This window comes from Chondrus crispus, genomic scaffold (assembly GCF_000350225.1).
Source record: "Chondrus crispus Stackhouse genomic scaffold, scaffold_227, whole genome shotgun sequence".
Classification (NCBI taxonomy): domain Eukaryota; phylum Rhodophyta; class Florideophyceae; order Gigartinales; family Gigartinaceae; genus Chondrus; species Chondrus crispus.
The window spans coordinates 58433-70473 of NW_005179105.1; the positions used below are offsets into that span (position 1 = coordinate 58433).

The 12041-nt window shown below is 50.3% G+C and overlaps 1 protein-coding gene across 1 annotated transcript; it reads right to left on the reverse strand.

The window, feature by feature from the left end:
* Positions 1 to 2188: 2188 nt before the first annotated feature.
* On the reverse strand, positions 2189 to 3085 carry CHC_T00004336001 (hypothetical protein). The gene has a single exon (XM_005715728.1). The coding sequence runs from the start codon at positions 3083 to 3085 to the stop codon at positions 2189 to 2191; it is 897 nt and encodes a 298-aa protein (XP_005715785.1).
* Positions 3086 to 12041: the final 8956 nt, after the last annotated feature.

A 12041-nucleotide genomic window follows, 5' to 3' on the forward strand; every position in this document is an offset into this window, starting at 1 on the left:
GAAACCCAAGACAGTATATCTCTCAGGAGGTTATACTGTTTGACCGTATAGCGGACGCTACCGCAAACTATTACGAAGCCCAAAAGGTTGTACCATGGTTCGAAAAGCTTCCGAGACGATAGAAATATTCGCAAAACTTTCTGGCTGTCCAGCCTGCTTCCCATTTCGGGATCGTCACTTGATAAACTCGGAAGGCACTCCATCCCCTCACAGCTCTCTTGATAAATACTTGGAACAATGATATTGTCATTTCCCACTAAAACGCCGTTTGGATCGCTCTCGGGAGCGAATTGTTCCGAGTCGCCAAGTTCTGGGAAGTGGCCCTCATCATAGTCGACAAGATCTATTCCTTCTTCGACGACAACCGTTTCTCGATGTTCCGAGCCCTTTATCTTCGATCTAGTACCATGATCTCCAGTCTGATTGTTCGACGAAGCGTGCCCATTCAACACTCCCAAAATATCAGCCGCTTCGCCAGTTTCCGGAAGCTCGAGAGCTGGGGTTTCTTCTGCTTCCATAAGTGCGGCCGCATCTGCATCCCCATCGAGATCGCATCCTGGTCGTGTATGAACGTCATGAAACAGGGCTGCCAGGTCTGGCAAGTTAGGGACGTTGTCCATCCAAGTAGTGCCCATCGTACGACGTCTCTTTCTTCGACCTGACATATGAGGAACGGTGGTGCTGTCGTCCGATATTTTCGTGTGGATTATGGTGTTGGAAGAAGTGAGAGTGTAGGATGTTGTTGAAGGAACAGTGCGCAGGGGTCCCCAGGCCTGGCGGTTTAGATTTTGCACACCAAATAATTACATTACAAGTGGCGGTCTGCTAGTGTCTCTCCGACCGTGAGGACAAAATTTGAGGACAAAGGGATTTTTCTTCGAACTCCTTGCTTGTTTTTAGTTCTGATTTGACTACTGGGTATTCCACATAGCCCTTGACACAATCAGAATAAATCGTTTGTTGTGGAGACAAGTTCTATCTCTAAAAGCGAAGCAGAACCTGGAAATCTTCACTGTAAGCAGTTTTTCTTTGTAGTACGAAATTGAAAATGGCTTCTTCGTGATTTACAAGGTATTTCATTGACAACCCCACCGTTCAAGTGCGATATGGCCGTCTTGAAGTATTCTTTCAGAAGAATTCGTGTCGGCTAAATGATGAAAAATTATTAAATTTGTCGGATCTGTTGAGGTATGATAAGCTTGGTCAGTCGGATACACACTACAGTACAGGGTATTAACTCTGCCTTTCTCTGTCCACCGTTGTTTACTCCGGTATCCCCCAACCTCCTCTTTCTTTCCCCTCACTAATCCACCATGACCACTGCCCTCGCATGCGCTTTCTGAACGATTCCAGCCACTATCAACTCTCGTGGCGATCTCAATTGAATAACACACTCTCTCAGGACTGCGATGGCAGAGAAAGACACCGGCGACAAGCCGCCTACAGAAAGAAAGAACACGTACAAGGAGGTTGAGCTTTCTTGGAGCGATGCGAGGGCGAAGCTTGCGGAGTTGATGGGAACGATGAGCGTTGCCGGCGTCGATGGCAAGCCTGCCGAAAAAGAATATAAATTTTGGAAAACACAACCGATCCCCCAGATGGGACAGGACGATCAACTCGACCTGCTTGGTGATCATGGTGAGGCCATTGAGACTAAAACGGTTGACCAGGTATCGAAAAAACCTTACAACCTGATTGACTCTTTCGAGTGGTCAGACATAGATGTCACCGATGACAAGCAACTCGAAGAAGCGTATCGTCTTTTGAATTAAAACTACGTTGAGGACGGAGATGCCATGTTCCGCTTTGATTATTCCCGGGAGTTTTTGAGGTGGGCTTTGCTTCCACCCGGATAGCATCCAACTTGGCATGTGGGCGTCCGTGTCAAGTCCAATAAGAAACTCGTAGCCTTTATTACGGCTGTCCCAGCGACCTTGCGTGTTCACATGGATTCCGTGAAAGTGGTAGAGACCAACTTTCTTTGTGTCCACAAAAAACTTAGAGCGAGGCGACTCGCTCTGATACGAGAGATAACACGACAGGTTAGCTTGCAGAACGTCTGGCAGGCGGTATACACGGCTGGGTCCATCCTTCCGCGACCCGTCACGTCATCACGATACTACCATCGCTCGCTAAACCCCAAAAAGCTTATCGAAATCGGGTCACATCCGCTAATCTCCTCTCCGACTTAAAAGACGGAAACCGTAGCCATAAATACCTCATCCTCCACTCTTGTTCGACTACGGTACAACAACTCATCATGGTCCTCAGAAGAATCCTCACTGTGGTCTTCAGAAGCAGGGTCTGCGCTACTACTAGATGCCTCCTTCAAATTTGCGTCACCATCAGACTTCTCCTCCTCTGAGTCAGCCTTCTCCTCCTCGGGGTACTCTTCCACTATAGGCGCACTCGGATCCACGCCAACACTCTCACCAATCCACTTGTACATTCTGTCTGCATAGCTCTTGTAGTCACTGTCCCGCATTACATATCCGGATGCAACTAGCGCAGTGTCGTACACAAGATGCCCAAGCTCGGCTGCCCTTTCATCGTCCTCTCCGCTTTCTACAAGGCGAAGCATCTCTTTTGTGATCGGGTGGTGTGCATTAAGCTCCATAATCTTACTCTTTGGCGTCATGTATCCGAAACTGTCGGGGTCCGCGAATGCTTGCGCCCTCATAATTATTTCCATTCTCGCCGAATAACCGTACTGGTCCGATGCCAACACACACACTGTATCACTGAGCCGGTTTGATAGTCTCACCTTGGAGACCTTGTCTCCCAACTTCTTTTTCAGGAATTTCGTCAGCGGCTTGTACATTTTCTTCAGAGCCTTGTTCTTCTCCTTCTCTTCTTTTTGATCTTTCTCACCAAATTTGAAGTTGTCTTTCGAAATTGACATGAACTTCGTGCCTTCGTAGTCAAGCAACTGCGTGATCATGTGCTCGTCAATGGCCTGTGTCAAATAGAGAACCTCATACCCTTTTTTGATCAGTTTCTCGAGGAATGGACTATCCTTGACGGATTCGAGATCTGCACCAGAGTGATAATAGATCTGATCTTGATCTTCCTTCATGCGCTCCATGTATTGATCGAGAGATGCCCAATCATTGGGGTCTTGTTGTCAGTTTTCGAAGTGCGGAAGCGGAGGAGCTTCGCAAGTCGAGCTCTGTTTGCGCTATCTTCAATGAAACCGAGCTTAATGCTCTTACCAAACTTATTCCAAAATTGGATGCAGGGCTTGGCCTTCTTCTCGTTCGTCTTTTCATCACTCGACTCGTCTGATTCTTCTTCTGCCTCGGGCTCCTCATCGTCCTTCTTCATGATCCCCTTGATCATTTCCAGAGCTTTCCGGACCAATTTGCGCTTGATGACGTTCATAATCTTACTTTCTTGGAGCATTTCACGGGAATGCGGGGGGAACGCGTGTGAAGATGATGTACACAATCAAAACAAAAGGAGCGAGTGGACGACCAAAAGGGATTTCTTCAAAACTTGTTCAAAACTTGATCATGATCCCGATGCGGAATATGGATCCCGATTTACATTATGGACGTGTATGATCGCGAAGGAGGATCCCCACTCCATTTTCCAGTCGGGCCCGCTCGCTGTATCCACCGACATGGAGGCACCATCTACCATAACAACCCCAAGAGTAGGGTTCAGTTGTGTCGTGCCAATGTACTGTCACAAGACATGACATAATTGCCTTACCGGTAAGTCTTCTCGTGCGGCACTGAGGTATGGAAAGGTAGATGCTGTAGGGTACCAAATGATCTTACGAAGCTTTTGATCGAAGACGCTTTGCCGCACAGTATACTTCTGACGCCTTCTGCCACGGATCCTGCTGCAGAGTAAAAACAGTCAAAACTATAAAGCACTGGACGTTTGTCAATCAATCGCAGCTCAATTTGCAAGCCTTGAACTGTGTTGCAGGGGAAAATCGTTTCTAGAAACGCGTTAGTAATGCAGGCTGCATGGTTGGAACACGTTCCAACCGTGCAATTTTAGAACAGAGAGACTCGTCCCTCCTATGTGAGACTAATCGCAGTTGTGGACACTTCACTAAACTTGTTGTTGGCAGTGTAGTCGTAGACACCTGCCAAACATCCCTCCACATCCGAACCAAGACATGCTCCTGATTTTATGCCTGCGCGGAAGTCACTCTCATATGAAGGCGTCCACGTGTTCCGCCTCTCGCCTTAGCTGCCTCTCAACTTGGAAATCAGACTCCCGCTTGACGCTTTCGCGGGTAGATAAATTATAACCGTTCTTGTGACACTATGCCGCGCGTTAGTCAGAGAGAGATAGATGGGCGAAGCATTAAGATGAAAGAGCTATGGTTCGAGCAACCGAAAGTATCTGAAACCTCAAAGCAAAGAATTTCATTATCGTCTTGGACGTGACTTCAAAGCAGTGATGCGGCTGGTCTTGTGTCCGCAAAAGTTGTACAGACTTGCAAAACTATGATATTTTCGTTACAATTCTCCAGGGTAAGTAGAGCCGCTACGGACGTAATCGAAAATCTTCCATAACAACAGGTCCTGTAGTCGGTACGAACCAATTCGGTGCAGCAGACGCAACGGAGCCATGGCCGAGCTTGCCAACAGTGGTTTGACCGTGGTTGTGAAGCACGAAACCCGCACACCACTGACTATGAGGTCTCCATTCAAGGAATGGGGATTGAAAAGCCCTCTGCCTGTCACACTAGACACTTGTACCACGCGTTTCGGCAACCTATCTGCCCCGATGAGAAAGTCACCGACGGCAATATCGGCGGCCTTGAGGAGCATCGGCATAGAATCCTGTCCTCGGCGATACACGTAATGTCCAGGTGACACACGCAAGTTTCCTGTTTTCTCACTGTCAGCATATTGAACGTGCACAAAACTCGCCACGGCATGCGGATCCGCGTGTGAGTGCATGAAGATTTCACTCGGCGTTTCTAGGTCGGTTGAAGCTACAGCATCATTCCGCGATATGCTTTCTATAGGTTGGCGACTCCCATCGGCCATAGTAACTAGCTCTCCGGCCGGGAAACACGCTCTCATCGACTCTTGGGACTCCTTAAAATCGTCGCTTCTGATATTCACTTCACCATACTGCTCCAGCTTCCCCGTAACTTGGGTGATTTCCATTGGTGGATCAGCCTCTGTATATTCTTCGACAAAGTACTCTGTGTCATTGTACCGACCTGATATCCATCCGACAAGGGCGCGAGAATCGATTCTGACAAACTCGCTAGCCTCATCCGTTTCGTTGCACATGTCCCTGCTATGTATGCCAACAAACCATCCGGGGCTCGGAACAAGTTGGGCAATACAGCTGATGAGTGAAAAGTCTGCTGAGATCTTAAGAATGAGATCTTCAGACTCGTCGTTTACCACCATATCCCTGATTGAGCCATTGTAGCTTAAGATATTGTCTTTGTCGGGTTCGATCTCATTCCGAAGTTTCTCATCAGAATTGTTGTCGTCCTGGTCAACAAATTTTTGGATAGCGGGTGAGGCAGTTCTTTGCGGTGTCCACATGACGAACTTGTCGCTGTGAGAGGCGCAATGCATGCGTCCAAACCCGACGGGTTCCTCGGGGGGTTGGCCGGGATCATTCTGAAGAGTCCATTCGTAGGTAAACGAGACTGTGTAATTAATGGTCCCCTTGCACTTAGCAGCGGCAGCTACGAAAAGGTGGTGTATGTAAAAGATGACAAGCAAGGTGACGTATGAATGACGAAAGGCACGGGTCGAAATAGCAGTGATCTCTCGACGCTGTGCAATTTGGTTCCCGAGTATTCAACTAAATCCCCGGGATATGCAGCAGCCGCGCTTTATGCAATTTCAGATCTGGTATGTCGACATGTCGATTGCCATGCAGAACATGTGCAAATAAATGCAACAGGGAAGAGTGAACACGAGAGCCTTTCAGTTTTTGATGAGAGCAAGTGGGTGGTGACTTTCCCCGTCGTCAGTGCGATCGTTCGCGGGACCGGTGCTGATGAGCTCATTCTTGCAGCCGCACATTGCCTGGGAATTCTAGTTGTTCATGCTCCACTGCACAAGATCGGTGAGGCTAGTTCAGTTTTAGTGCAGACCATTTGGCATCCAACAAGTTCGCGGTGCTTGGGGATCAGTTCCGCGACTTTTGCGTGTAAAGTGCGTCCTGTGTGTTTGTAAAAAGTCGTCCGCATGTGTACAGCATAACCGAAAATGCGCTTCTCGTTAGTCCATCGGTGTCAGCGTCGCATTTGATGTGTCGAGGCCCTCGGCCTCTATGCGTGCCTTTCGCGCGCGCTCCTTGCGCTGCTCGGGGGATTCAGACGACTCGGAGGATTCGGGGATGTGAGGGAGCTGGGATGGGAGGTGGGTCTGCTCCTCCTTTGCGACGCAGATGGAGGGGCGCCGCACGACGGCGCGATGCGGGCGCCGGAGTCATCGTTTTTGATCTGCTCATCGTTTGCGTACAGATGTTGGCGGAGAAAAGTTTGCCTGGAGACAAAAGTTGTAGTACAGCTCTGTGCCTTCGCTTTTTGTGTGGACAAAAGTATTGCGTTCACCGTAGATTGCTCCGACGCCGCTATGTGGAAGGCGAGATAGGAAAAAAAATCCTAGTCAATCAAAATTGATGGGCTTGCGCATCACGCAAATTTAGTACCGCTGGAGGGTACTTGTAGTTGAGCCCGTGCCGCACACTTCTCCCGGCCCCCCGCCCGTGCCGACCTTCCACCTTCCACCTTCCCAACTAAAACATCACACATTCTCACCCTTCCCTACGACGACTACTCCGGCTCCCCGCCCGTGCCGACCTTCCACCTTCCACCTTCCCAACTCAAACATCACACATTCTCACCCTTCCCTACGACGATTACTCCGGCTCCCCGCCCGCGCCGACCTTCCACCTTCCACCTTCCCAACTCAAACATCACACAGTGTGCACACTCCTCCCGGCTCCCCGCCCGTGCCGACCTTCCACCTTCCACCTTCCCAACTCAAACATCTCACAGTGTGCACACTCCTGCCAGCTCCCCGCCCGTGCCGACCTTCCACCTTCCCTACTAAAACATCACACATTCTCAGCCTTCCCCACGACGACTCCTCCCGGCTCCCCGCCCGTGCCGACCTTCCACCTTCCCACCTTCCCAACTCAAACATCCTACATGGAATTGAGAGCACACTCCTCCCGGCTCCCCGCCCGTGCCGACCTTTCACCTTCCACCTTCCCAACTCAAATATCACACATTCTAATCCTTCCCTACGACGACTGATCCTGACCCAAACGCATCACTCCCACCCCAGTTGCGACTCCATTACCAACCCCTCATCTCCCCCGTTTATTGGAAACTTGGAAACACCTGCCATGCCTGCGCCTTCTGCAGTACCTTTCGTAGTTGACCTCACAACTGGACAGCCGTCCTCACCAGCACCCCAGTCACCGCAGTCGCCAACGGACCACACACTACCACGCACCCCACTTCCTGACGCCGAACACTCACAACCCACCGGCGGCGTTGTAACACCACGGTGCACAGCACCGCTTGTTGACTTTTGTCTCCATGGGGGCCTCGTTGTGTCCAGAGGTAATACGGTACAGGATAAAAATCCTGTGCTTCCTACATTTGATTCGACATGGGCAGGCCTGCCTTGTGTACAGTCACGGGCAGACCGTGCATTGTGCACGAATGTGAGGGATGGCCCCGAGCCCATGAGGTTGGATATTGGAAGGATGAGGGGCCGGCACAACTGGCATTCGGTTCCCGTTCAGGATTTGAGTTTTCGGAAGTATGTGCTGCAGCACACAGTGCACCAGAAAGGAGATGTGAAGCGGTTCCGTCAGCTCGCGATGCAGGATAATGCATCGGCCATGGAAGGGTGGAGTCAGTTTGCTGCCAATAGCAACTATTGGGAGGTGCCCAGTACATTGACGTGCGGCCGCACTTTCGCCAGAGATGTACTCGATTGTTATTATCTTGACGAAATGGACTACGTGTTGCAGTCCCGTCATACCCTACGTCGCCACAAGTTCCCTCTTTTCGCTGATCCATTGATGGGGCGTTGGTGGAATGCTTTCAAGCACAGAGCAAACTTCTCATACGAGCGCTATACGAGGAATCGCTATGGACTGCTTATACCTTTCGACTGTTACGAGACCATGTACTTTGACGATGCTTCGTATAAAGAGGTGTTTCCCCAATGCCCACAGTGGCTGCAAGCTCTGAAGTTCCCTGAGGGAGTTCCGCTACCACTGCCGCCGGTCATCTACTACTACCATGAAGAAATGGTCGTAAGGGAGGGAGGCGTGATGTCAGAAAGATGTCGCAGGCTTTGGCAAATGTTTCGCGTGGAGATATGCACCATGTTTTGTGCGTTTTGGTTCAACGAGGCAACAAGGGGCGGCCGCCTATTCTTGGTGGACAAGGGTACCATTACAGTGCTGAAGGACGTATGCAAGGATGTGAAGTGGGTGAATGGGAGCCAGATGCTCTTTCCTCTCATGGAGTTTGTGCATAAGCTGCCACGAAATCTGGAATGCTATATGGTGAGCACAAATCCGCATCTATCTAACTGCGTGTACTTCCACGCGTTGCATGGAACGGGAGAGGCGGATATGAGGAAGGCAGGAGGAGAAGTGCGATACCTTTCTTTCAAATCGAGAAGGATTCGGTTGGCTGCGCGTCAGCAGCGGCGCATGGAGGAGAGGCGGTCCTCGCCTATGACCCTAAGTCTTCATCCACAGGATTTGTCGTTAGTGGAAGGCCTTCCCGCGCTCGTCATTGCCAAGCAGTGGGACCTCCACGGTAGTCTGACTGTTAGAGGGCTGGTATCATTGCTGTATGATACAGCAAGCAAAACGACCAGAACTGTTGATCAGATCTCTCAAGAAGTGGGCAGGCTGCAGCAGGAGAATGAATCGCTGCGCAGCTTCATTAATGGAACGGCAACTGGGCATCCGTCGGCTGTCCGCGCCAAACATTTACACCATAGGCCGAGTATAACCCCGTTCCATGGCCCGTTCAATGTACCTCATGTAAACCCACCCCAGAGGACGGACAGCGGATATGATGGATACAATGATGACAGGAGAGGAGAACAAAGGGGCGGCCGCCATCATTATGTTCGAGATGAAGGGGACTGGCGAGATCGGAACGAGTGGGTTGGTAGGGGACGGGATAGTCGTGAACGATATCAACGTCAAGGCATTGGCTATGGCACAGGGCAGAGAATAGAAGCAAACGATGAACTTCTATACGGATACGGTTACCATGATGTTTCTCCGTTTCGTGGTCGAGCTCGGCAGAGGGAATGGACTGCTCCGGAACCAGAGAGGACCAGATTCAGGCGCTCGAGTATGGACAATGACTACTAGTAAACACTTTGGCCAAAGTGAAGTAAAGATTCATTGACTGTACCTATGCTAAATGGCGAACACACCGCCATCCACTGAAGGCTGTATCTCTCGCGCTGATGTGTCCCTGGTACGCTGCCCTTCGACATCGTTCACACCTGCTTCAGTACCATCATTGCGAGGACTCGCCCCAACGTTTAGCTTGCAGTACAAATTATCCTTCATGCGGAGAACTGTCCCCGAAAGGGATCTGATCTGTGATGAACGACCTGGTATGAGCTCGGATAGTCTCAAATTTCCACATTTGATACTTGTGGTGTCCATGTTGTTGATATCACGGACGCGACCGTTTTCACAGTTCTTCACCAAAAACTGAGACGTCAAGTCTTTGAAGACTAAGGCGATTCCGAGAATACAGCGGAGTGCATCTTTGTGACCAAGGAGGAATGAGAGTGGACTTCTTTCCGAATCGGAACTTTGCGCAAACTCCGTGCAAAACTTGGCGGCTGCCTCCACAACGTTGATAGCTTTGTTGATAACTCTCTTTTTCGTTCTGTTTCTCTTTCTTTTAGACGAACCTAAGGCCTCAGTCACTTGTACCTCGTGAGAAACAACAAGAATCATGTCCTGTCGCTTCCCGTACAGCTCACTCAGAAGGTTGGAATTGTATTCATTAAGGTTGATATCGCCGGAAGACTTCGTCTTTGTGTTTTTGATGTCTTGAAGGCGGCCGCCCCTTGACTTGGAAGCATCAACTTCTGGGAACCCCCAACGAACCGTAAGCTTTGATTGATCAACTGACACACCAGATCCCGACCATGGCACCATCAGGAAACCTAATTGTTCGAGGAATGCTGACTTGCACTTCTTCCTGGACTGGTTCAAGTACTTGCCCATAAGCTTGTATATCTTCCAAGCTCCGTGCCTGGCAACGTCCCGCGTCGTCGGAACCTCCTTTACCACAACTTTCTCTGGCGCTTGCATGTTCCCGGGCCCGGGCGTGTATTCACCATCCTCTTCTTCCCCAGAATCACTTTCACTTTCGACATCCTTCAGTCTACGTTTCGAGGCTTCAGACTTACTGTAATCCTGCACCAACCTGGCGTGCTCGATGTCGGTTTCAAGGATGAATCCTTTCTTCAGCCAGTCTGGTTGGCGCAAACTCACAGCTTTCCCGGTGCAACTGAAATCGACGGGAGTGTCCGTTTTACAAGTGCGGCCCTCAGGATTTTCAGCAGTTTCACGAACGGCGTCGGCTGCGATAACATTCTGATCTGCTCTGGCCTCCCCTTCCTCGCCGTCATCCGCAAACATTCCAAAGCTGTTCAGCTGCACATTGTATATGAAGTTGAGGACAACATTCTTCTTGAAGCGACTGTGGCGTCCGCCAATACCCTCTCTGAACTGCTTTCTTGTCTCCCTTGGATTTTTCCCGCACAGCAAAACCTGTACTGCAGTTGAAAAACGAAACAAGACACGTTCCTTGGCCAAGGTGTTATCACGAGCTGTCCGAAGAACTTCGAAGGGTACGATGCTGCATAGAATTCGATGACAAGCATCTCGGTTGACAACAAGGCCATCACAAGGAGTGAGTTTGTCCAGAAGCTTGTTAAATCGGCTGAGGGGGGTGTCTGTGGATTTGTTAGACGTGTTTGTTCTGGACACAATGGCATGAATATCTGCTAGCTGGGTGCCCACCTCATCAAATCTTTTGTCTGTCTTATCCATTCTTTCAACAAGACTGCTTGTCAGCGTATTGAGCCTTGCATTGAGCACGCCCTCGAGTTTTCGGAACATGGACTGTAAAATGGAATTTGTAGTTGTCACCGCTCCCAATGCATGAGGTTGTTCCGTGCTTTCTATATCGATATCCAGGTCGTCTCCAGGCTGATGTCGGCTGACGCTTGTCCCAGGAACTTCCGTAATTCCCCCGTCATCGCTATCCGAACAGTATTCCGCCCGGAGATGTTTCTTAAGCTCTCTTACGCCGCGCTCAGCCATAGCTGTGGAACCCTCTTCCTCAAACAAACTTTCGGGGTCTGATTCCAAGATGCGTGCGCGTCGTTCCATCAGTCTGAATCTATCCTTTTCTTCGCGGTCACGTCTCTCCATTTCTGCTTCTCTCTCAGCGTCTTCAGCTGCCAGATCCTCATCTTCTTCATCGTCTGAATCCATGATCATTTCTGGCACTTTGCGAACAGGCTGCTCTTGCAACGCTGTTTTTGTTCTGGGTGAACGTCGGGGTGATGGTTCTAATGTATCCTCTTGCCCCGGACGGAGAATCAGGTTTTTGACTGGTGTGATTTCTGGGGTAATTGGGTGCACTCGCGCTTGTCTAGGTACCATTTCCTCATTCTGCAAATGAAGCACCCGCCTTGACGATCTCACAGTCGTGACTGGGCGCTCATCGCCCTGCGTTGCGTTGGATTCCGTAGCGGCCGCTCCCCGAGACTTCCGGGCTAACGCCCGGTTACGGGGGGATCTTCTACGGCTGTTTCGAGGGGTCAACTGCGAGAGAATAGCCCTTGTTTTGGGCGGAGAAACGTTTGGCCGGCGACGAACCTCCGAACTGTTGCGACGCATCTTCTTAGAGCCTGGTGAAGCATTGGCTGCTTCGGGTATAGCACGTTTCTTGGCGGCCCGTGTATTCGACATTGGGAAAAAGGGGCGGTGTTCCTCAATTTCTGGATACCAAGAACCTG

Excerpts from the sequence above, each read along its gene's own strand:
- CHC_T00004336001 (XM_005715728.1), bottom strand. The coding sequence starts at position 3,085 with ATGGAGCGCATGAAGGAAGATCAAGATCAGATCTATTATCACTCTGGT.